At 39.7% G+C, this 27003-nt stretch overlaps 1 protein-coding gene across 1 annotated transcript in view; it reads left to right on the forward strand.

Moving 5' to 3' along the window:
- The window catches only part of EBF4 (EBF family member 4), a gene marked incomplete at its 5' end in the record, with an annotated part of 54126 nt that overhangs the window by 11416 nt on the left and 15707 nt on the right, over positions 1–27003 (forward strand). Inside the window, 2 exons of the mRNA XM_079943759.1 lie at positions 797–870; positions 1948–2016. Coding sequence (XP_079799885.1) covers positions 797–870; positions 1948–2016 — 143 coding nt within the window. The remainder of the gene's footprint in view (positions 1–796; positions 871–1947; positions 2017–27003) is intronic.

Genomic DNA, 27003 nt, shown 5'->3' on the forward strand with positions numbered 1-27003 from the left:
TGTGAAAATCAGTGGCCTGCAACTTGAGGTGGAGACTTGGGCTTTCCCACACAGACAGTCTTCCAGCAGCCCCCACCCAATCCCAGGGCAGAGTAAGAAGTGGTGTGTTTCTAGGAAGCCTGTGGTCGCCATGGTGTGGGAGGCGGACCAGGCAGTGGCAAAGTGGGATTGCATGGTCAACAAGTGTGGAAGGGGTTGGAGAACGTCCGGAGAGAGAGGGACCCACAAATAAGGGATGGCTGCGTGGCACAGAGGTTATAAGGTGGAAGCCAAATGTGTGGTTTGGGCAGCTCACTCCTTGCTTCAGGGCGGAGGAGAGGCTGGGGGACTGGCTGGGGGTGGGGGGGTGGGGGGGGTGGCTGATCCAGCAATCCAAGAGGGAGCCACTGGCCTGGCCTGCGGAGGTGATAGGGGTGGGGAGAGGGGCCAAGGAGCCAGCGGGACAGCCTGGAGGGACAATGCTTGTGAGAACCCCGGAGGTTGGAGTGTGTCTGCCCTCCCGGCAGCCTGACCTTGGTCATGGTGATCTGGGGACCTCCCTGCCCCTGAGCAGAGCTGGCTCCGGAAAGAGCTGCCTGTGGACAGACAGAATCTGTAGACCTCATGCCACTCTTGCCCATTCTGATAGTGGTACTGGTTTGGGAAGCCAGGTTCCCAGCTCCCTCTTTGCATTCCTGGGCTCCCAGAGAGAGTTGGAGGGCGTACTCTTCCCCGGGAGCGGGGGCCCAGCTGCCCTTCCACCTGGCCTTGAGAGGAGCCTCCTTCCCCTCCAGCCTGCGCACTTCCCCTTCCCCAGGCCATCATCTACGAGGGGCAGGACAAGAACCCCGAAATGTGCCGCGTGCTACTCACCCACGAGATCATGTGCAGGTGAGAAGGGCTAGGTCACCTGCCCCTGGCCTCTTGCCCCGACCCCTGCCACTGCCACCAACCCCCTCCCCACTGATCCCCAGGGAAGCCTGGGGTTGGGGGGTGATGAGGGAAGAGTGAGGCCCCTGGGCACCGTGCTGGCTGAGGAGAGGGTCCTTGAGGACCCATTAGCGGGGCCTGTTTATGTGGCTTCTCCGAGTGTTTTTGTAAGAGAGGCCTCCTGCTGCTACCGGGAAGCTTAACTAATAAAGCTCTGGGGAGGGCTCCCTGGGAGATGGGGGCAGGGCCTGGGCCTCCTGGGTTAGCTCAGAAGCTGGAGGAGGAAACTTTGCTGCCTCTTATGTGAACTTAAGGGCACCCCCTGGGCAGGCAGGATGGGGAAGAGGGAACACAGTGCTAGACTCCCCTTCCCCATTACCCCAGAGCTTGGCATTTCTAGGCAAGGGCTCACCAGGAGATGTCAGTCAGGAAGGGTCCTCCGAGGCAGCTCTTCATACATGGAAAAGAAAATAGTGTTCAAAAATCTGGTTGGGACAGTGGCTACCCTTGGGAAGGGCAGTGACCAGGAAGAGGCATGAGGGGGCTTCTGGGGCGCTAGTCACATGGTATTTCTTGGTATGGGTGCTGGTTACATGGGTGGGCTCACTTTGTGATAATTCATGAGGTTCATGCTTACAATTGGAGCTCTTTTCTACTTGTATAAAAAGTGTACAGAGAGAGTAGGTGGTCAGCAGCCTGCCCTTTCCTGGATCCTCCAGGAGCAGCATGCCTTTGGGACAAGGGTTTCTTGGCCATCCTTAACCCCAGGTATAAGGGCTCTCCAGGTCCCTGTGTAGGACCCTCACTGCCTGTCTCCCCCAGGCCCCTGAGAGTGAGCCCCTCTGGCCCAGGGATTCCATACTCAGAGACAGGACATCAGCATCCTCACCCCAGAGCCACACACACACACACACACACACACACACGCACACACGCGCACACACACACACACACACACACACACACACACACCACGTGCTGTAATCTCCCTCTCCTTCACCCCCTTCCTCCTTCCCTCCCTTCTCATCTTTCCTTCAGCCGGTGCTGTGACCGGAAGAGCTGTGGCAACCGGAATGAGACACCCTCAGACCCCGTCATCATTGACAGGTACAGACCAGGGGAAGAGGGCCTGGCAGCTGCAAGGCCAGGGTAGGCTGGGATCAGCCACAGAGCGCAGGGGCACCCACCACCCTGTTGGTGACTCTGAGCAAAGAGAAACAGTCCCCTGACTGAAGCCCCTGGTGGCAGACCTTCTTGGGGCTGGGCATTAGAGTTTTGTGTCCTGAGGGAAGGAGCTGGAGAGGGCAGGGGTGGAGGGTGGTAGAGGCTGCTGGGCTAGAGGGGCTGGGAGGGCCTGGCAGGGAAGCGGGCTCTAGTCCTGGTGCCTGGTGCCTCTGTGCTGTTTGACTTGACTTCTCTGATCGTCTGTTTCCTTTGTTTAAAAAATAGGGAAATACTTAGCAAGCTTCTATCATAGGATTGTCAAGGTGATGCATATGAAAATGCATTCTCCCACCATGATTTTTTTAAATTATTTTATTTCTTTTTGAATAGGAAATGCATATATAAGGTACAAAATTCGAAAAGTATAAAAGAGTAAATAACGAAAAGTATGTCTGCCCCACCCCTATGTATAGCATACTGTACACAGTCTTTCATACTTACCTTTTTATTTGTAACAATATATCTTAGAACTCATTCCATATTGGAACATAAACCCTGCCTTGTTCTCCTTTTAGTAAACCATTAAACCATTCACAATGTACTAAAATTCAAGTTTAGGAGGGTTGACAGCAAAGTCTCCTACCGCTGCTGCTGACTCATCCGTTGCCCTCCAAATAAGCAAGCATTATCACCAGTTTCATGGGTATCCTTCCTGAGATAGTCTGTGCAAGAAAATGCAGACACAAGCAGTCTCCTTATTCTTTTTTCTACTGCAAAATATTCCATTGTATGGATGAACTATAATTTCTTTAGTCTCTATTGCTGGACATTTTGGCTGTTTTCATTCTTTTTCAGGGATAAAATATGCTGTCGTGAATTACTTTGTCCATGTGTCACTTAGCACATGTGTGAATTTATATAAAGGAAATTACTAGAAGCAGAATTTCTGGGTCAAAGGAGATGTGCATTTGTACTTTTGATAGTTACTGCCAGTTTGTCCTCTGTGGAGATTATACCAATTGATATTCGTACCAGCTATTTTGAGAATGCCTGTTGCCGTATTCTGGCCGATTAGTATGTTGTTTATTCATTCAACAAATAATTTTTTAACATCTATTGTTAAATGTTAACATCTACTGTTAATATGGACCCTGTGCCAGGGTCTCTTCTATATGCTGTGGATTAAGCAGTGACCAACGCAGACAAAAAGTCTTGTGTCGATGGGCTTACAATCTAGTAGGAGAGATAGACATAAACTAACTGAATAAAATGTACAGCATGTTAGATGGTAATAACAGCTAAGGAGAAAAAGAAAGCCATCAGGAAAGATCAGAGAGTGCCCAGGAAGGGGCTACTGCAATTTTAGAGTATTTAAGGAAGACCTCACTGAAACTATGACATTTGAGCCAAGACCTGAAGGAAATAAAGGAGCGAGCCAAGTATGAATCTGGGAGAAGAATGTTCTTGGCAAGAGTGTACTTGTTGTGTTTTAGGAACAGCAAGAAGGCCCAGGTGACTGGAATGAGGGGGACAGTAGGAGATGAAGATGTCAGAGATACAATGGGTGGGGCAGGAGGAAGGCCAGACCATGCAGGGCCTTGTAGGTTGCATGTAGGCCATTCTTGTAAACCACTGTAAGGACTTTGACTTTTATTCTGGATGACATGGAAGCCAGTGGGGGTGTTTGAGAAGAATGATATGACCTGATTTATGTTTTGACAAGTTTTTAACTCTAGCTCCTGTGTTGAAGATGACCCGCAGGAAGCAAGGGTGGAGACAGGGAGATGAGTTAGGAAACCATGACAATAATCCAGGAGAGATGATGGAGGCTGCAACAGAAGGGATGTTATAGAGAAGTTTGTAAGAAGTGGTTGGATTCTGGATACACTTCATAGGCAGAACTGACAGGATTTGTTATGGAAGGAGAGACATATGACATTTAAGGTTCTTGCTAAACCTCCAGGTGGAGATGTTGAAAAAGAGCTGAACACATGAGTGTGGCTCTCGAGGGGAAGGTCCAGGCTACAGATGTAGATTTGAATGAATGAAATCATTGAGGGAATGAGTGTTGTAAGAAAACATGAGAGGTCCGAGAACTGCATTCTGAGGTGTCCAATGTTGAGAGGTCATGGAGATGTGTAACCAGCAAAGGAAAATGAGAAGCAGCTGCCAGTAAAGTAGAAGGAAAATCAGGGGAGTGGAGTCCCAGAAGCCTAGATAGAAAAATTATCCCAAAAGGAGGCAATAGTCAACTGCATCAAATGCTGCTCATGGATATGATAAAAAGACTAAGGGTTAATCATTAGATTTAGCAATGTGGGGGACATTGGTGACCTCAACAGGAGCCATTTCAGTGGCAAAAGGGGCAGAATTCTGATAGGAGTATGTCTAAGAGAGAATGGGAGAAGAGAGATTAGAGACAGTGACTAAAGGAACTCTGGACTTTCACCCTAAAGGGATCAAAGAAACAGGATGGAACAGGGTGGTGATAGGAGCACAGTGTAAGGCCAAGAAAAAGATATAGCTTGTTCAGATGCTGATGACAAAAACCCAGTAGGAAATGGAAAATTATGATGCAAGTGTTAGAAGGGAGAATGGCTGAAGCAATGTCCTCTAATCAGCGAAGGGCAGGGTTTCTCCTGCACACGTGGAGGACTGGCTTTAGCTGAGAGCACAGACGTTATCCATGGAGGCAGCAGGGAAGATAGAGAACCTGGACATGGGTAAATGGGAATATCCAACATAGGAGCTTACGGATGTTCTTTTCTGATTGCTTTGTTTTCTCAGTGAAATAGGAAGCAAGGTCAACAGTTGAGGATGAGGATGGAGAGGGAGACACTAGGGCATGAAACAGTTGTCCAAGAGAGTGAATGGACGATGGAAATGTTCTGTGATTGCCAAGTGGCACTAAGGGCCCACCTAAGATCTGTGGTCATAAATTTATTTATTTTTAAAATTTATGTTTTTGGGGCCACGCCACGTGGCTCGCGGGATCTTAGTTCCCCAACCAGAGATTGAACATGGGGCCATGGCAGTGAAAGCACCGAGTCCTAACCACTGGACCATCAGGGAATTACCAGTGGTCATAAATTAAAAGTGAGCAATTTCCCCAGTCCTGCTGAGCTGTACAAGTGCAGGTGCAGAACAGCTGAGTGGTTGCATATAGCCAGAGTTAGGGGTTTGCTATGTGAATACGATGAAACATGAGAGGGCAAGAGAGTGAAAAGTGTAAGCAAGGAGTGTTTACAAAAATGGAACAAGGAATTTAAGCTCAGAAAGGAGAGGACTATGGGAGAGTGAAGAGAAGGCAGGATGAATGGAACATAGGTTTTGATGGGGCCAAGAATTACTAGAGTTGAGGTACTAGAAGGGGTTGGAGCTGGTGGTTAGGGAGTGGGTTGTCTGTAGGTAGGATTATTCAGAAATTCCGTTTATTGGTAATGTGTGGCCAAGGGAGGGTAGAGAGAAGGTCATTGGAGGAGAGATACTCAAGGAATGGAGAGAAGAATGTGTGGAAGAATTATCTATTTACATTGATACTGAAATCACCAGGAATTATAATTGATTTTAATGATTCTTTTTAGATCCTAGATACTGATCCTTTGTCAGGGAAGTGTATATCAAGTAACTCAGTGTAGTTGCATTTATCAATATTTTCCTCATGGATTTCATTCTGCATTTTGTTTAAGAAACCTTTCTCTATGCTGAGTCGTAAAGATATTCTCCTATATTTTCTTCTAAAGATTTCACAGTTTTTCCTTGTACATTTAGGTTAGTAATCCATGTGGAGCTAATTTGGGGGCATGGTGTGAATTAAGGTATCAATGTAATTATTTTTGTTTATGAATCACTAATTATTCTAGTATCATTTATTAAATAACTCATCCTTTCTTACTGAGCTTCAGTGCCACCTATGTCCTAAATCAAGTTTCCTTCTATTTGTGTGTCCGATTCTAGACTCTTGTGTTTTATTCTCTTGATCTATTTGATAATCTCTGTGCTAACATGGCATTGTTTGAATCACTATATCTATATAAAAATAATACAGACAAGCGTGTAGGATAAGGTTCCCATCTTCTCTTGTTCTTCAGGGAAGAACTGACTATTTTGGCCTTTTGTGCTTCCATATAAATTTTAGAATCCATGTAGAAAGTTCCACACCAACACACACACACACACACACACACACACACACACACACACACATATATGTCTGGGGGTTTTGTACAGTTAACTTATACATCAATTTGGAGGAGAATTCACATCTTTATGCTACTGAGTCTTCCTATCCATGAATATGGTTTATCTCTCCATTTATATAGATCTTCTTTAAAGCCTTTCAATAAAGGTTTATAATTTTCTCAGTAAAGTCTACATACACTTATTGCTTTCATTCATTCACTCATTCAGTAAATATTTATTGAGCATCTACTATGTACCAGGCACTGTTCTAGGTTCTAGGAATACCACAGTAAACAAAGCAGAAAAAAATATCCATATTCATGGACAGAGAAGACATTGGGGAGATGGGCAATAAACAGTAATTATAAGTATGTTAGAAGGTGTTAGGTGGGAAAAAATAGAGAAAAATAAAACTGATCTGGAATTTGGGGGTGGGGGAGGTGTGGTTTTAAATGGAGTGGTCACAGTAGGCCAAATTAAGAAGATGGAGTTTGAGGAAGGACTTGAAGAGGTGAGGGAATGAACCATTCAGCTGTATGGGTAGCTTATTTCTAGGTACAATTTATATTTTGTTGTTATTGTAAATTATATCTTTTGCTATGTTTTCTAAGTCTTTGTTGATAGTATAAAGAAATACGATTGATATTTGCATGTAGATATTTGTCTTTAGATTTCTTTTGTTTTGTTTTTTCTATAGAGACAGACATGTAAAAAATGACTTGTTTTTCCTATCCAATTCTTTTGCATTTTATTTATTTTTCTTACATTACTGCACTGACTAGAACCTCAAGTACAACCTTGAAAAAATAAGGAGTGATAATGGGCAGTCTTGGCTTGTTTTTTATTTTAAAGAAAATGCTTCCAGTGTTTCACCATTTAAAATGTTGCTAATTGTAGCTATTTGGTAGCTATACTTGATCAAGTTAAAAATGGTTGGTATGAGAGTTTTTTAATTTTTGTTTTTTGGGTTTTTTTCATGAACAGATGTTGAATTTCATGTGTTGTTTTTCTCTACATGTATTGAATTGATCATATGGCTTTTCTTCTTTAAACTGTTAATGTACTGAATTTCATTAATGGATTTTCTGATACTGAACTACTCCTGGTATAAACCTAGCTTGATGATGATTTACTATCTTCTTTAAATGCTACAGGATTTGCTTTGTTAATAGTATTTAGGATTTTTGCATTTATGTTCAACACGATTGGCTTGTAATTTTCTTTTCTTACAATGTCCTAGTATGATTTTGACAGTCTGTGGTGTAAGACCCTTAAATAATTAGACGGGGCATGTTCTTTCTTTTACTATTTGCTGAATGAATTTGTATTAGTTTGTAATGATTTGTTCCTTGAAAATTTGTTACAATTTGGTTTTAGTTTGTGGGGTTGAGGAGGAGAGGATTTTTAAGTCATTTATTCATATTTTAACGGTCATAGGACTATTTAGGCCTTTTATTTCTTTTTTACTCTATTTTCATGAGTTACATTTTTAAAGGAATTTGTAAAATGTGCCTAAGTTTTCAAATTTGTTTCCATAAAGTCGTTCATAATGTTCTCTTATCTTTTTGATCTCTGCTGTATCTTTTTAAAAAATATTTATTTATTTGGCTGCATCGGGTCTTAGTTGCAGCACGTGTGCTCTTCATTGTGGCTTGCTGGCTTCTTTCTAGTTATGCTGTGCAGGCTCACTAGTTGCGTTGTGCGGGCTTTCTAGTTGTGTTGCGTGGGCTCCAGAACACGTGGGCTCAGTAGTTGTGGCATGTGGGCTCTCTAGTTGTGGTGTGCGGGCTCCAGAGCACGTGGACTCAGTAGTTGCAGTGCGTGGGCTTAGTTGCCCTGAGGCAGATGGGATCCTAGTTCCCCAACCAGGGTTCGAACCTGCGTCCCCTGCATTGGAAGGTGGATTCTTAACCCCTAGATCACCAGGGAAGTCCCTCTGCTGTATCTTTAGCTGTGAACCTTTTCCATTTCTGATATTAATTGTTTGTATCATATCTTTCTCCTTGGTGAGTTTTGCTAGCAATTTTTACTTTTATTTGTGTCTTCTAAAAACTGACAGCTTTATCAATCTTTTTCTAATGTTTGTTTCACATTACATTAATTTTACATTTATCTTTATCATCTCCCTTCTTAGTTCTTTGGGTTTATTTTGTTGTTCTTTTTTAATTTCTTAAGTTGGATGTTTAGCTCATTAATTGTTGACCTTCTTTACTAATATAGTCATTTAAGGCTATGACATTTCCTTAAAATACTATGTTTCCTCTATGTCACATTATTTTTTATTTATTTTTTTGGCTGCGTTGAGTCTTAGTTGCAGCACGCAGGATCTTCGTTGAGGCATGCAGAATCTTTTTGTTGAAGCATGTGGGCTCTTCGTTGCAGCGCACGGGCTTCTCTCTAGTTGTGGCATGCGGGTTTTCTCTCTCTAGTTGTGGCAGGTGGGCTCCAGGGCTCAGGAGCTCTGTAGTTTGTGGCACGTGGGCTCTCTCCTTGAGGTGCACAAACTCAGTAGTTGTGTCGCGGGGGCTTAGTTGCCCCGCAGCATGTGGGATCTTAGTTCCCTGACCAGGGATCAAACCCTCATCCCCTGCATTGGAAAGCAGATTCTTTACCACTGGACCATCAGGCAAGTCCCTATGTCACATTATTATATCTCATATTTTCATTATCAGTTCCAAGGATTGTTAAATTTGTTATGATTTCTCTTTTAATACATGGGCTATTTAGAAGTATGTTTCCTTATTCTTTATTTTTAAATTAACTTTATGAGGTATAATTGATATTCAATAAAACAGGCATAAGACATACAATTTGAAAAGTTTTGACATATGTATACACTGATGAAACCATCACCACAGTTGAGATAGTGAACATATCCTTCATTCCCAAAAGTTTTCTCATGCCCCCCCGGAATCTCTCCCTCTCTCCCCTTACCTCCATCCTCAGGCAACAGTTGATCTGCTTTATGTCATCATAAATTTGTTTGCATTTTCTAGAGTTTTATATAAATGGGATGATACAGTATGTGCTTTTTCTTTTGTCTAGCTTCTTTTGCTCAGCATAATTTTTTTGTGTTATCCACTTTGTTACATGTATTAATAGTTCATTTCTTTTTATTGCTGAGTCGTATTCCATTGTATGAATATAGCAAAATATGCCTTCATCTCTTGATAGACATTTGGGTTCTTTCCGGTTTTTGTCTATTATAAATAAAGCTTTATAAACATTTATGTACAAGTCCTTATATGGACAAGTGCTTTCATTTCTCTTGGCTAAAATAAGTAGGAGTAGAATGGTTGTATATGTATATGTGTATGTGTATGGTAAGTATATGTTTAACTTCATAAGTAGTCGCCTATTTTCCAAAGTGGTTGTACCATTTTATGTTTCCCACCAGCAGAGTGTGAGAGTTGTAATTCCTCCACATTCTCATCGGCATGAGAATGATCTCTGTTTTTAATGTTAGCCATTCTAATAGATGTGTAGTGATATCTCATTATGGTTTTAATTTGCATGTCCCTAATGACTAATGATGTTGAACAACTTCTCATGTGCTTATTTGCCATCTATATTTTTTTGGGGGGGAAGTGTTTGTTCACCCCTCCCTTTTTATAGGGTTGTTTTTTAATTTCTGAGTTGTGGGAGTTCTTTATATACTATGGATAAAAATCAGATAAATATTTTGCAGAAAATTTTTCCCAGTCCGTGGCTTGTCTTTTCATTCTCTTAAGAGTGTTTTTGAAGAGCATGAGTTTTTAATTTTGATAAAGTCCAAATTATAAATTTTTTCTTTTGTGTATTGTGTTTTTGTTGTCATAGCTAAAAAATCTTTACCTAACCCAAGGTCACAGAAAATTTCCCCCTTCCTCTATAAGTTTTGTAGTTCTAGGTTTTACGTTTAGGAGTAGGAACCATTTTGAGTTAATTTTTGTAGCTGATGAGAGGTATAGATTCAAGACGTTTTGTTTTGTTTTGCAATATATATTTGTTTTGCAATATATATATATATATATATATGTTCCAGCACCATTTCTTGTAAACTTTGTAAAAAATCAATTGTTTATATATGTGTGGGGTTATTTCTGGCCTCTATTCTGTTCCATTGATTCCTTAGTCTAGCTTTTATGCCAATACCACACTGTTTTGATTACTGTTGCTTTATAACAATTCTTGAAATCAGGTAATATAGGTCTTCCAACTTTGTTTCTTCATTGCAACTCTTTTCTTTGCATTTCCATATGAATTTGGGCATCAACTTGTCAATTTCTACAAAAAATTCCATTGAGATATTGACTGGGACTCTGAATCTCTAGACTAATTTGGGAAAATTGATATCTTAACAATATTGAGCCTTCCAACCCATGAACAAGGCATATCTCTCCATTTATTTAGATCGTCCTCAATCTCTCTCATCAATATTTTGTAGTTTTTAGAATGCAGATCTTTCACATCGCTTGTTCAGATTTATCCTTTAGTATTTCTTTATTTTGATGCTATTGTAAATGCTGTTTTAAATTTCAATTTCCAATGGTTTATTTATGGTATATATAAATATGAATTTTTGTATAACTGATTCTGTAGTCTGCAGCCTTGCTAAACTCACTTATTAGTTCTAGTAACTTTTCAAAGAGTCCAACAGATTATCTTTATAGACAATCATGTCATCTGCAAATAAAGACACTTTTATTTATTCCTTTCCAATCTGGATGACTTTTATTTATCTTTCTTGCCTGATTGTACTGGCTAGACCTTCCAGTACAGTGTTGATAGTAGCAGTGGTGAGGATGGACACTTATCTTGTTCCTGATCTTAGGTGGAAATTACTCAGTCTTTCACCATTATGTATGTTTTTAATGTATGTATGTATGTATGTGTGTGTGTGTGTGTGTGGGTGTGTGTAGCTATAGGTTTTTCATAGATGCCTTTATCAGGTTGAGAGAATTCTCTACTATTTTTTGTTACTGGAGTTTTTATCAGAAATTGGTATTAGATTTTTGTCAAGGGCTTTTCTGCATCTATTAAGATTATCATTTTTTTTTAGTTTAATATGATGAATTACATCAGTTGGTTTTCCGATGTTAAACCAACCCTGCATTTCCCAGATGAGCTGCACTTGGTCATGGTGTATTATCTTTTTAATATATTGTTGGATTCAATTTAATAAAATTTTGTTTAGAGTTTTTGAATGTTCATGATGAATATTTGTCTTTAATTTTCTTATAACTTTTTTGTCTGGTTTTGGTATCAGGTGTGCTGATATACTGGCCTATAGATTTAGTTGGGAGGTATATCCAGCTCTTCAATTTTTTGGAACAGTTTGTGTAGAATTGGTATTACTTCTTCCTTAAGTGCTTGGTAGAATTCACCAGTGAAGCCATCTGAGCCTGGACTTTTCTTTGTGGCAAGTATTTTAACTATAATTTCAATGTCTCTAATAGAATAGGCTATCTACTTTTTCTAGAATGAACTTTGGTAATTTGTATCTTTCAAGGAATTTGTCCATTTCTTATAAGTTGTTGAATTTGTTGGCACAAAATTGTTTATAATATTCCCTATCCAATATCTCTAGAATCTGCAGTGATGTCAGCACTCCCATTTCTGATACTGGCAAATTGTGTCTTCTTTTTTCCTGATCAGTCAGGCTACAGGTTTATCCATTTTATTGACCTTCTAAAAGAACCTTTTGGTTTCATTGATTTTCCCCATTGTTTATCTATTTCCTATTTTGATATTTATTAGTTCCTTTCTTCTGCTTATTTTGGGCTTAATTTCCTCTCCTTTTTCTGGTCTCCTAGAGTTAAAACTGAGGTCATTTATTTAAGACCTTTCCTTCTGTCTAAAACAGACTTTTAGTGCTATGCATTACTCTCTAAGTATTACCTTAGGGTCATACCACAAATCATGATATGTTATGTTTTCATTTCCATTTAATTAAAAGTACTTTCTGATTTCCCTTTTGAGTTTTGTTTTAACCCATACGTTATTTAGTTTCAAAAAGTTTGGGGATTCTCTTAGGATATTTCCATTACTTGTTTCTAATTTAATTCAATTGTCAAGGAATATATATTTTGTATAAATTGAATCCTTTTGAATCTTTTGAGATGCATTTTATGGCCCAGAATATAGCCTGCCTTGATAAATGTTTTGTGTGCACTTGGGAAGAATGTGTTTTCTGTTGTTGTTGGATGGAGTGTCCTATAAATATCAAATAGGCCACATTAGTTGATAAGTGTTGTTTGAGTCTACTATATCCTGACTGACTTTTTGCCTGTTTTATTTTTCTGTTATTGAGAGAAGGGTATTGGAATGACCAACTATTATTGTGGATTTGTCTATTTTTCCTTGAGGTTCTATCAGTCTTGTTTCATATAATTTGAAAAACTGTTATTAGGTACATAGATATATAGGATTATTTTATGTCCTCTTGTTTAATTGACCCCTTTATTATGAATCCGTAAAATCTACTTTGATATAGTAATATAGCCATTCAAGCTTTCTTTTGACTAGTATTAGCATGATAAATCTTTTCCATTGTTTTATTTTTAATCTATTTGTGTCTTTATATTTAACATGCATTTCTTTTTTTTAAACTTTTTTTATTGCAGTATAACAAATACATACAGTTTGGGAAAAGAAAAATTGCTCATTTGTAATTTTTGTTAAATTAATGATGTAAATACTCTCTTAATGGTTAATTTTAAGCTACCAACAGTTTGACACTTGACTCACAAATTCCCGTTTAGCAATTGGCCCTCATGAACTAGGGTGAACCAGCTTTAGCACACCACTACAACATGTATACAGAAAAATGTACAAATCATTAGTTTATAGATCATTGTATATCAGCAAAGTGAACACACCTACCACCCTGGTCAGTAAATATAATTATACCTTTCTTTCTTCCTTAAAGGTGACCACTGTCCTAACTTCTAACACCATAGCTAACTTACTTTTGAGATTTATTTTATTTTATTTAAGGGTGATTTATTTTACTTAAGGGTGGCAGTGGGAATAGTCATAGATTTCTAATACAAACCAAATACAAAAATCAAACAACCATAAGAATAATGAAAATCTAAATATGAAAAGCTAATCTAGGAGAAAAATAAGGAGACTATCTTTTTTTTTGGCCAATGGTAATGGATATGTACGGATATTGACAACAACATTGGAATAGCAGAGGAATTGAAAATGCTATACATTGATCAATGGGAAACTAGCTAAATTAATTATATTGCATATACACAATAAAATACCATGAAGAAAGCAAACACATATATAGTCTTTAGTTGAACCATATACCATTCTAAGTGCTCTACATTACATATACTATCTCACATAATTTCCCAACAATACTACTACTATCCCATTTTACATATGAGACAAGAAGTTAAGTAACACACCCAAGGTGACACATATATATATTTTTTTCTGTCATAATATTGACATTCAGTCCAGTAATCCTCCACTGTAACAGCTCCTTTACTTTACAGTGAAAATTGATTTGTATATTTTTTTTGCCTGAGTCCTTAACATGCATTTCTTATAGTCAGCATGTCATTCAGTTTTTCATCTGATCTGATAATCTCTGCCTTTTAATTGGTATGTGTAGACCATTTACATTTAATGTGATTATTGATATGATTAAGTTTGAGTCTGTCACCTTGATATTTGCTTTCTATGGTGTTCGGTCTCTTTTTTGTTCTTTTCCTTTTTCTTTACTCTTTTAGATTATTCAGGTATTTTTTATTATTCAACTTTATCTCCTTTGTTGGTTTATTAGCAAAATTCTTTGTTATTTTAGTAATTGATTTAGGGGTTAAAGTACACATCTTTAACTTATTGCAGTGTACCTTCAATTATACCACTTCGTGCTATTGTCTTAAATTTTATTTTTATATATGTTCTATAATCTACAGTACATTGATATTATGTTTGTTTCAACAGTCAATTATTTTTAAAGAGATTTAAATTATATGAAAAATATCATATATTTACCCATGTAACTATTTCTATTGCTCTTCATGCTTTTCCATAGATTCATATTTCCATCTTGTATCATTTTTCTTATGCCTGAAGGGCATCCTTTAATATTTCTTGTAATTTTTTGAAAGATATTTTCACTGGGTATAGAATTATAGGTTGGCAGTAGTAGTAGTAGTTGTTGTTTTAAGATGTTGCTCCACTGTCTTTTCTCTTGCATTCCCAATAAGAAATCTGATACCATTATTATCTTTATTCCTGTGTACATATTTCTTTTATCTTTGGCTGCTTTAAATTTTTTTTCTTTATTATTCATTTTTAGCAACTTGATTATGATGTGCTTTGTTGTAGTTTTCTTCATGTTCCTTGTGCTTGGAGTTCATTGATCTTTTTGGATCTAGGAGTCTACCATTTTATATATGCCCATTTTTTCAAGATTATTAATTGTGTTGTTCAGGTCTGTATTTATTTATCTTTGTCTGCTTGACCTATTAAAAATTGAGAGATCAGGTTATAATCTTGCACATGAACTTTCAGCTTACCTTTGTGGGTTTCATCAATTATATCCCACAAAGATAAACTGAAATTTCATGTGGAAGATTAATATAAAATTAATTAATTATATATATATATATATATATAGAGAGAGAGAGAGAGAGAGAGAGAGAGGCTATTTTGTTAAATGTGGACAGGTTTTAAAATCTTATAGCTTCCTTTTGGATTGAACCTTTTATCAGCATTGATCCTTTATTTCTAATAATAGTTTTGCTTTAAAGTCTATTTTATCTGATATTATTTATTTATTTATTTATTTATTTATTTTTGGCCATGCCCCGAGGCTTGTGGGATCTTATTCCCTGACCAGGGATTGAACCCAGGTCCCCAGCAGTGAAAGTGCCAAGTCCTAACCACTGGACTGCCAGGGAATTCCCTATCTGATATTATTTAAAGGATCTCTCAACTTTTGGTTATATTTGCCTCATATACCTTTTTCTGTCCTTTTATTTTCAGCCATTATGTGTCCTTATGTTTTAGATATTTTTCTTTCTTTTTTTTTTTTTTTTTTGCGGTACGCGGGCCTCTCACTGTTGTGGCCTCTCCCGTTGCGGAGCATAGGCTCCAGACGCGCAGGCTCAGAGGCCATGGCTCACCGGCCCAGCCGCTCTGCGGCATGTGGGATCTTCCCAGACCGGGGCACGAACCCGCGTCCCCTGCATCGGCAGGCGGACTCTCAACCACTGCGCCACCAGGGAAGCCCCAGATATTTCTCTTTTAACAGTATATCACTGAGTTTATTTTTTTAATCTAGTCTATTTTTAACTGGCAAGTTTATCCATTTACCTTATTGAGATTATTGATTTATTTCAACTCTTTTCTACCATCTTGCTTTGAGCCTTCTATTTGTTCCACTTCCATGTTTCTTTGTTTTCCTTTCTTGCTATTTAAAAAAATAAATTGAATATTTTGTTTGATGTAGTGTATGTATTTCTTATTCAGTTTTTCCATTTACTGGTTTAGAAGTTTATTCACTTCATTTCTGTGCTTTTATTACCCTTGACATTTACTATATACTCCTAACAAAATTGTAATTCCTTTCCTGACTAATACTAGGATTTTTGACAGTGGTGTGCTGGAGCTGGCTCATACTGGTCCATAGGAGCTAACTGTTAGCATCTCTTCTCAACTCCATATTTAATGACATCATATTGGTAGCTTGAAATCAGCCATGGGGGAAACATATATATTTATAACCATAGAAATCAACTAACATTATAAATCAGGGGTTTTCCCCCCCAGAAGTGGTTGTTAAACATTTATCAGCACACCACTGATCTTAGATTGTTTTCTTACCCCTGTCACATTTATAAGCCATGTAGCACAGAAATTTAATTCTTTTAAAATTCCACACATTGTTATTATTCTTTTTGTTATAGATGAACAATTTTTCTTTAGATTCACCAAATTTTGTTGCTCTTCTTTTCCTCTGTGCATCTCACAACTTCCTCTGGGGTCATTTTCTCTCTTTCTGAAGTACATCTTTTAAGAAGTTTGTACTTTAGTGAAGGTCTGTGTTGGTAAACAGCACGCTCACTTTTGTTTTGCTATTAATGTCTTTATATCAGTCTCTTTCTTGAAAAATGGTTTTCCTGGGAATATAATTCTAGATTGATAGTTTTTGTGGTTTTTTTTTTACTTAGCAATTTGAAAATATTTCCATTGTTGCTGCTGAAAAGTACAGCACAAACTAACACAACATTCTCTATTTGATAGTTCCAATATCTAAAGTCCTTGGGGTTCTAAATCTATTGTTCATTACTTCTGCTGACTCTCATTCATGAAGCTTGTTCCTTGGTTTGGTGCTTTTGTATTATTGTTGTAGTAGTGATAATTTTAGCTCATATTTTGTTGAACCAAATCAGGTCCAAAATGGGGTATGCTTTCTTCTGGAAGGATTTGTGTTTGATTCTAACAGGAACAGGGGGTGCTACCAACCTGGGACCTTTCTAGGTTCCTCAGAGGATCCAGGGCCCTCCTCTGAGGTGTCTCTGTTCTCCATCCCAGTGTTTATATTGGCATTTGCTACCACTACAACCCTAATATTTGTGTTAGCTTATAGTTCATGGTTTCCACTCAGATTTCAACTCACTTGTTTTTGATTTTTAATATCCTTGGAGATTTTCCTTACCTTTTAGATAAAAGCACAGGATCTAGTTATAATGGGAAGGCACTTCAAGATATGTAGTCTGCCATAATGCTGGAAGAGGAAATCATCCATTTGGAATTTACCCTGGTGAACGGTAGGAAATATGGGTCCATCTATATATTTTTTTCTGATAGCTGCTAGTTGTCCCAACAGCAATTACTGAATAATCCATTTTCTCCCACCAATTGTAAATATCACCCATGCTATAGTCTAAATGTAATTGCATGTATTTCTGAACTTTCCATCCTATTTTATTATACCTACTATCTATTTATTCATATGGAAATATGATGCTTTTTTACTTTTTGAAGATTTATAAAATATTTTGGTAACTGGTAGATCTAGTACTCTTTCTTCGTTACTCTATGTTTTCCCAACTATTCTTAATCATATTTTTCATATTAACCTTACAGTTAGATTGTCTATGTTACCAAAGAATTACTTCCTCATGTCATTTTTTAAATTATGGTAAAAAAAATAATCACATAATATAAAATTTGTCATCTTTACTATTTTTGAATGTACAATCCAGTATTATTAAGTATATTCACATCGTGGTGCAACAGATCTCCAGAACTTCTTGCAAAACAAAAACTCTATACCCATTAAGCAACAACTCCCCATTTTCCCCTTCCCTAGTCCTCATAGCCACCATTCTACTTTCTTTTTCTATGAATTTGGCTACTTTATACATATATACTTATATACTTATACCTCATATAAGTGGAATCATGCAGTATTAGTCTTTTTGTAACTAGCATACTGTCCTCAAGTTTCATCCGTATTGTAGCATGTAATAGGATGCTACGTTATGTGTATTTCCTTCTTTTTTAAAGCTGAATAATATTCCATTTTATGTATATACCACATTCATCTATTGATAGACATTCATATGCTTCCATCTCTTGGCTACTATGAATATTAGTGTGAAAATATCTCTTTGAGACCCTGCTTTCAGTTTTTTTGGATATATATAACCAGAAGTGGGATTGCTGAATCATATGATTGTTTTTTAAATTCTTTGAGAAACACTATACTTTTTACCATGGCAGTTGCACCATTTTATAATCCCACCATCAGTGCACAGGTTTCTGATTTCTCCACTTCCTCACCAACACTTGTTACTTTCTGTGTTTTTTTACATTTTTATAGTAGCCACCCTAATATGTGTGAGATGATGTATCATTATAGTTTTGATTTGCATTTCTCTAAGGACAAGTGATGCTGAGCATCTTTTTAGATGCTTGTTGGCCATTTATACATCATCTTTGGAGAAATGTCTATTGAATTCCTTTGCCAATTTTTAATTGGGTTATTTGTTGTAGTGTTGTTGTTGAGTTGTAGGAGTTCTTTATATATTATGGATATTAACCCCTTATCAGATATATGATTTGCAAATCTTATCTCCCATATTGTAGGTTGCCTTTTTTTTTTTTTTTTCTTTTGCGGTACACGTGCCTCTCCTGTGTGGCCTCTCCCGTTGCGGAGCACAGGCTCCGGATGCACAGGCTCAGCGGCCATGGCTCACAGGCCCAGCCGCTCCACGACATGTGGGATCTTCCTGGACCGGGGCACGAACCCGTGTCCCCCGCATCGGCAGGCAGACTCTCTACCACTGTGCCACCAGGGAAGCCGTTGTAGGTTGCCTTTACACTCTGATTGTGTGTCATTTTTATGGAGACCATGTTTCATTTAGATCACCGTAGGTGGAAATGAAATCTTTATTATGCTAAGTCTTGAAGGTGCTATGTAAAATGTAATTCATTTATTGTGTGAGTTGCGATAAGGAGTGTTGTTCAAGTCTTCTATTTCCTTGTTGATCTTCTGTCTAGTCATTCTATCCATTATTGAAAGTAGGGCATTGAAATCTGCAACTATTGTTGAATTATCTATTTCTTCCTTTGGTTCTGTCATTTTTTGCTGCATGTATTTTGGAGCTCTATTATCAGGTGCACATATGTTTATAATTGTTATTTCTGATAGATTGACATGTTTATAATTATAAAATGTCTGTCTTTGTCTTATGTAACCATTTTGTCTTAAAGTCTATTCTGTGTGATATTAATATAGCTGCTCCAGAAATTTTTGGTTAGAGCTTTCTTAACCCTTTTCCAAATCTTTTACAACCCTTTTATCATCAACTTATTTCTATCTTTGAATCTAAACTATATCTCACATAAACAGCATATAGATAATGTTTTCTAATCCATTCTTCCAACTTTTGCCTTTTAATTGGAGTGTTTAATCCATTTATATTTAATGTAATTACTGATGAAGTAGGATTTATGTCTGCCATTTGCTATGTTTTCTATCTGTCATATATATAGTTGCTCTATTCCTCCATTACTGCTTTTTTTCTTAGTGGTTGCCCTGGGAATTACATTTGGTGTCTTAATTTAGGACAATCTATTTCTTTTTTAATTTATTTATTCTTGGCTGCATTGGATCTTAGTTGCGGCACAGAGGATCTTCGTTGAGGCATGCAGGATCTTTCACTGCAGCATGTAAGCTCTTCATTGCAGCATGTGGGCTTCTCTCTAGTTGTGGCGGCAGGTTTTTCTCTTCTGTAGTTGTGGTGCTCAGGCTCCAGGGCACATGGGCTCTGTAGTTGTGGTGCGCGGGCTCCAGAGCATGTGGGCTCTGTGGTTTGTGGCACGTGGGCTCTCTCATTGAGGTACATGAGCTCGGTAGTTGTGGCACGCAGGGTTAGTTGCCCTGCAGCATGTAGGATCTTAGTTCCCCGACTAGGGGTCGAACCCACATCCCCTGCATTGTAAGGCAGATTCTTTACCACTGGACCACCAGAGAAGTCCCTAAGACAATCTATTTTAGATGAATATAAACTTAATTTCAAAATTAAGTATACAAGTATATAAAATAATATATAATGGATTCCATATATAGCTCCAATATAGCTCCATTCCCCCTCCTCTCCTTGTCACATCCTTGTCAATCACATTATATCTTTACACATTATAAGCCCATCAACACAGTTTTATAATTACTGCTTTCTGATGTTTTCTTTAATAGATTTTATTTTTAGAGTAGTTTTAGGTTTACAGAAGATGTGAGTAAAAAGTACAGTGTTCCATGTACCCCCTGCCCCCACACATGTGCAGTTGTATTTTATTTTATTTTATTTTATTTTATTTTATTTTTTTGCGGTACGCGGGCCTCTCACTGTTGTGGCCTCTCCCATTGCGGAGCACAGGCTCCGGACACGCAGGCTCAGCGGCCATGGCTCAGGGGCCCAGCCACTCCGCGGCATGTGGGATCTTCCCGGACCGGGGCACGAACCTGTGTCCCCTGCATCAGCAGGCAGACTCTCAAAGCCCACAGTTGTATTTTAAATTAGGTAGGAAAACAAAATATTTACAGACAAAAATGCATTTATAATGTCTTTTATATTTACCTGAGTAGTTAACTTTTACCAGTATTATTTATTTCTTCATGGGGATTCGAATTACTGTCTTGTATCCTTTCATTTCACACTAAAGGACTCCCATTACTATTTCTTATAGGAAAGATCTGTTGGTGATGAATTTTTTCAGTCTTTGTTTATCTAGAAATGTCTTAATCTTTCATGTTTATTTAATTTTGTTTAATTTATCCTGCATGTTTGAAGGATAGTTTTGCTGGATATAGAATTTTTGGTTGACAGTCATTTTCTTTCAGCACTTTATATCATCCCACTGTCTTCTGACCTCCATGGTTTCTGGTAATAAGTCAGTTGTTAATCTTATTCAGGCTCCCTTGTACATGATGAGTTGCTTCTCTTCCTTACTGCTTCCCAGATTCCTTCTTTGTCTTTGTCTTTCAATAGTTTGATTATGATGCGTCTGTCTACATGTGGATCTTTTTGAGTTCATACTACTTGGAGTTCATTAAGCTTCTTGTATGTGTGGGATAAGGTTTTTCATCAAACTTGGGAAGTTTTTGGTCATTATTTCTTCATTGTTTCTGCCCCTTTTCCTTTCTTCTCTTCTGCTGAGACCCCCATTATGCATATGTTGGTATGTTTGATGGTGTCTCACAACATCATGGGCTCTGTTCAGTCTTCATTCTTTTTCCTTTCTGTTCCAGAACTGTATAATCTCAATTGACTTATCTTAAGTTCACTGACATTTGTCTTCTGTCAACTCATTTTTCTTCTGCTGTTGAGTTCTTCTAGAAAATTTTTATTTCAATTGTTTTTCTTTTCAACTCCAGAATTTAAATTTGGTTCTTTATAATAATTTGTATCTCCTTATTGATGTTCCCTATTTGGTGAGATATTATTCTCATACTTTTCTTCAGTTCTTTAGACATGGTTTCCTTTAGTTCTTTAAACGTATTTATAATAGCTGATTTAAAGTCTTTGTCTAGTAAGTCTAACATGTGGACTTGCTCAGGAACAGTTCCAATTGACTGCTTTATGTCTCACATTTGGACCATACTTTCCTGTTACTTTGCATGTTTCATGATTATTTGTTGAGAACTCAATATTTTAATAATATAATGTGGTAACTCTTGATATCATATCCCCCTTCCCAGTGTTTGTTGCTGTTGCTGTTTGTTTGTTTAGTGACTTTCCTGGACTGATTATATAGAGTCTATATTTTCTGTCATGTGTGGCCACAGAAGTTTCTGTTCAGTTAGGTTAGTGGTCAGCTCATGTTTGGACAGGCATTTCCTTAAATGCCTTGAACCAGTAAGTCTTCAACCCTTGCCAAAATGTTCTGTGTGTGTGTTGTGGCATGCCTTCAGTGCCCCAGCAAGTTACAACTTTGCCTTAACCTTTACTTCCTGCTTGTGCAGAGTTTCAGGGTCAGCCAGAGATGAGAGACTAGGGCCTTTGGAGATCTTTCCTGACATGTTCTCTTCCCTGCACATACACATGGCCTTTTAGATATCCAGAAATATATAAGAGCTTTTCAGAGCCCCCTATGAACATCTCATTCCCACTTTTTCCTTTAAAGTTTTTTGGCCAGACTCTCGTTTGCCTCAACCAGTGTCATTGTCTCAAGCAACAGCAGTGTTCAACAATTGCTACAGGTTGTTTTCAACAAACACCCTGAGAGTAGGGTTTTTCCCACTAAGCAAGTTCTAAGTCAGGTCAAATAACAAGTCCTGAAAATAGGGCTGTCAGGAAACTGCCAGACAGATCAAATAGTGGCAATTGTCTGGGAATACAACTTGTTGAGAAGTTCCAAATCCAATCTGTCCCTTTTAGTGGCTACTAGGCTGCTAGTTTTTACAACTACCATGGTTGCAAGCCTGGGAATAGGGCAAATTAAAACACTACAGGGAATTCCCTGGCGGTCCAGTGGTTAGAACTCCACACTTCCACTGCAGGGGGAGCAGGTTCAATCCCTCGCTGGGGAAGTAAGATTCCACAAGCTGTGCAACATGGCCAAAAAACAAAACAAAACAAAAACCCCTGCAAAATTCTCTGTTTTTACTAAGATTCAGCCATTTTTCTTGAATAAACACCCCTTGGATTGTTGTAAACCTTTTGTTAATTTTCAGAGTTCTGAAAATTTTGATTTTGACAGTTTTTGCCTATGTTCCTGTTGCTTTATGGAGGAACAGATTTTCAAAGATCCTTGCTCTGCAATTCTCAAAGTTCTATTTGGGGGCTTTGATACAGCATTCATCCTGTCATAGTAATTATGAATCAATGAGTACCTGCTGTGGGGCAGGCACTATGATAGATGCTTGGGAAAAGATAGAGAAGTTTAAGCAATGATTCCTGCCCTCTGAAAGCTTACAGAGCAGTTGAAGAGACAAAACGTAATTACATAAGCCTTTACATAACGATAAGAGGAACTAGAGAACAATATAAGGCTTTAAGACGACACTATGGAAAAGAATTTCCTGCAATGATGGAAATGTGCTTCACTGACCAATATGGTAGTCAGTAGTCACGTGTACCTATTGGGCATTTGAAATGTAACTACTGTGGCTGAGAAATTGAATTTTAAATTTTAGTTAATTTTAATTAATTCAAACTTAAATAACTACATATGGCTACCTTACTGGATGCCACAGCTCTAAGACTAAATATTTACTTGATTGGCCAGGATGACTGTGATATAGGAGTGAATGGGGAAAATGTCCTCCCATGGGAGGCCCACAGCTCTCCTCCTCTGACTCCTGCGGTTGGACAGGCACTGTGGGCTATGGATACTCCCTGGCATGTAGCTGTGTCTGGTGAACAGTGGATGTTGTACAGTGACACTGTTGAAACAGGTCATGTCTGAGCCACTTGGCAGAGGTAAGCTGTAGTCTACCCCATGGTGGGCAAACTTAGACCCCAATGCGTAGGTCAGGTACAACCTGACAAATGCAATTTGATGAGAAGGGTTGTGAGAGCTGTGAAAGAATCAGCCCCTCCTCCTAACCCAGTGGTCAATGTAACATTCATTCTTTTTCTCTGCAGCCACAAAACAAGCTCACAGTAGCATCTGTCTCCTTCTGTGCTTTCCAGTAGGGTCTCTTGGCTCCCATACTAATGCTGCAAACACAGCCTTGTGTCTAGGGCCCATTCTGGCAATTCCCCTTGGGGAAACTGAGGTCCTATAACCTCCCTGCTGGGTCAGTGCTGAAGTGGGACTGAGGTTTTCCCTCTTGCCTACAGAATGAACTGCACTTCCTTCCCTACTCCAGCCTTTTCAGAGCTAGGTGCATTTGATGGAAGGAGATGCAGAAGGGGTTAATAAGAAATTCCCCCATGTACACTGGGAGTCATGTGGACTGGATGCCAGTCACAAGGACAAGGGTCCCCAAGCCACCCTTAATTCAGAGCAAGGACTTATGGGAGGACATCTGGGCAACTGGGGTCAGAGTGGCCCCCGTGCTGAGACAGGAGTAGAGCCGTGGTTAATGCCCCCAGAGGATATTGAAAGAGAGAGGGAGTGCAGGCATGAAGAGGCCTGGGGACTGTAATAGGTGGAGTGGGACGTGGCTAGTGAGTGAACTGTCTGCAATTTGAATGATAAATTCTCTCTGTAAAGGGCTAGTCAGTGCTGGGGACTCGTGCCAACCTGGACTGTCTCGTCCTATGACTCGGAGCAAGGTCACCTTCTTCAGCCTCAGTCTCCTCATTTGTCAAAAGAAGCTGACGTCAGATGGTAGGGGTGGTGTAAAGTTAGGTAAGATGTATTGATGCGGTGCCAGCATAGCGCCTGCCACAATATTATTTCATCCCCCATCCCACCCTCACCCCAACTGATCCTCTTTGAGGGTAAGTACAACTGAGCCTAGACAGTAGCAGGGAAGTTTAGTTAGAGCCAGAGAAGTACTTCCTGACTCTGACCACACAGATGAGCAGGAGAGGAATGTGAGCCTCTGCCAGGGGCCCTGGGAGGTCTAAGCTGGGAATGGGTCCTTCTCTAATAGGATAGGGGCAACATTCAACCTTCTGTCTATTCTCTCTGCCCTGGGTTGCTTGGCACATTGTGGAAGCTTGCCAACCCCCCACCTCTTTGTCACATGATTCACAAATAGGAAGTACCAGGGTCTCTGGCTTTGGAGCCTGGCTCACCCACCCAAGGCCAGAGGAACACATGACTTCTTCCTCCCTTCAGTCTTGGGACCCCACCTTCCCCTTTACATCCCTAAATCACTCACAAGCACACCATCCTTCTCTGTGGCTTCCATCTGCCCATCCATCCCCTGTCGCCCAGCCCTCCTACTTTTTCTCAGTCCCTCCTCCTGTTCTGTTCTTCCCATGGAATCCAATATTCTGCATTCACAGAAGATTCCCCAGGCTGGGGGATGTGCAAGGGGTATATGTGTATGTCTGTGTCCACACAAGAATAAACAGGCTTCATGCTCATGTGACCCACTGCTCCAGCCTGTCCCTGACACTCCACATGGGGTGCCCAGAGACCTCCCATTAACAGCCCCTTCACCCCTTCTTCCCTCTCCTCAGGCCCCATTAAGGGAAAGTAGAATCACCACCACTCTTCATGGGCAGCTGGGGGCCCCTTAGTAGTCTCTCCACCTCCTCTCCCCCTCTCCTCAGGCCCATGCCCAGCCCTGAGGTTTGGAGAGCCTAGTAAGTGCCCTATCAACATGTTAATCAAATTACTTAGGAGCTAAAATTGACGCTGTTCATTAATTATACAAGATTATGCTAATTGTGCATGCAAATGCATGCAGGGGAACAGAAGGTGTTCAGGCACATGGTGGGCCATTAGCATAGAGGATGGGGTGCGGGTGCATTGGCATGCTAATGTATGCGCCCCAGCTATTTATAGTCCCCCAGCCCATCTGCACTGCAGCCACCTCTGCCCCAAGTGGAGATCATGGTAGGGAGGCCAGGTCCAAGCCTGGCAGGGGTCTATGGCCCTAGGGATACTCAGCCTTAGCTGTTGCCCCAGGCCAAGGCCAGGAAGTAGCATGTGCCACCGCCACTGTGACCACCCCCACTTGGGCTTAGACTATCACACCAACCTCCTCATTCACCATCCTTTCCCTGGCCTAGGCCCTTTGGTGCCTCGCTCTCCTTGGAAGCAAAATGACTCTTCCAAATGACACAGCCAATATAAGGCACCTCCTGCTGACTCTCCATCACCCACAGGGTCCAAATCCTGCATGTTTTGGTGCCAATCCCCCAAGAGCTCTGGTCCATAGCTGCCCTCCTCAGTCCTGTCAGGCACCACTGGGCACCATGCATACCACCTACCTCTTGGCAGGACTGTTTTTCCTTTTGCATGGAGGGCTCCTGCATCCTACTTCTCTTCAAGGAAAAAAGCCCCAAGTCCTCCAAGACCCAAAATGCCCAAGATCACATGCGACTTCTAGGACTTCTTCTACCTCTCCCAGCCAGAGTGGCTGCCGCAGATTGGCCAGTTATCCTGCTGTGCCCACCATTCTATCTTCCTGGTTGTACTTTGAGTTTTTGTCTTTCTTGCTGGATTGTCGTTTCCTTAAGATCTTTTTCACCTCTAGATTCTACTGCCTGACATAACAGGTGTTTAATACATCTTTTTTAATGGATTTGTTGAGTGAGTGAATGGTCCAGCAATCTGTATCCTCCTCTGTCCTTGAGCCGGGGACAGAGAGCAGCAGACAATGAAAACAGTGGAGAGCACAGACCCTGTCCCAGATGTTCCATTTCCTCTGAGGCTCATGAGCCCAAAGGCGAGGCCCTTTGGGGTGAAAATTAGGAGGACCCCCTCCCCATTTCCCCACCACAGGCTGCTTTGCCAACTTTGCACTTGGAAATAAATTTCTAGTTTGACTCTGCCCTTTGCTCTCAATCTGCTTTCTCTCCCAAAGCGTTCATAGGACACTTGCTTTGAACACCTGCTCCAACCCATGTATCTCTTGCAGCTCTTCCTCTTTCTAGGTCTATATTGTCTGATAGGGTGCCTATGAGCCACATGTGACTATTTAAGTTTAAATTAATTAAAATGAAATAAAATTGAGGGAGTTCCCTAGTGGTCTAGTGGTTAGGACTCTTTGCTTCCACTGCGGAGGGCCTGGGTTCCATCCCTGCTCAAGGAAATAAGATCCCACAAGCCGTGTGTGTCATGGCAAAAAAAAAAAAATTTGAAATTTTAGTTTCTCAGTCACACTAGCCACATTTCAAGTGCTCAAAAGCCACATGTGCACAGGGAACTCTGCTCAGTGCTTGTGGTGACCTAAATGGGAAGGGAATCTAAAAAAGAGTGGATATATGTATATGTATAACTGATTCACTTTGCTGTACAACAGAAACTAACACAACATTGTAAATCTACTCCAATAAAAATTAATTTTAAAAAATAAACAATTTTTAAAAATAAAATAAAATGGAAAGAAAATCCACCTGTGGCTAGTGGATATCATTTTTGGAAAAGTTCTATCAGACCACATTTGTGATCTAGATTTCCATTTCCCTGCTCCTGACAGGCCTGTAGCTGCAAGCATCCTTGGGCTCAGCCCAGCTCTTTCAGTTCCTAACAGCTTTCTCTTTGGAAGCGCAAACATAATTTTAGCTCTAAGTAAGTATCTCAGAGTGATGTAGGGAGGGAAAAGCTGGTGAAAGTTCTGTGCCTGATTTTTTAGGATGAGATTCCTAGAAACAGAGC

Source organism: Stenella coeruleoalba (genome assembly GCF_951394435.1).
Source record: "Stenella coeruleoalba genome assembly, chromosome: 15".
Lineage (NCBI taxonomy): Eukaryota > Metazoa > Chordata > Mammalia > Artiodactyla > Delphinidae > Stenella > Stenella coeruleoalba.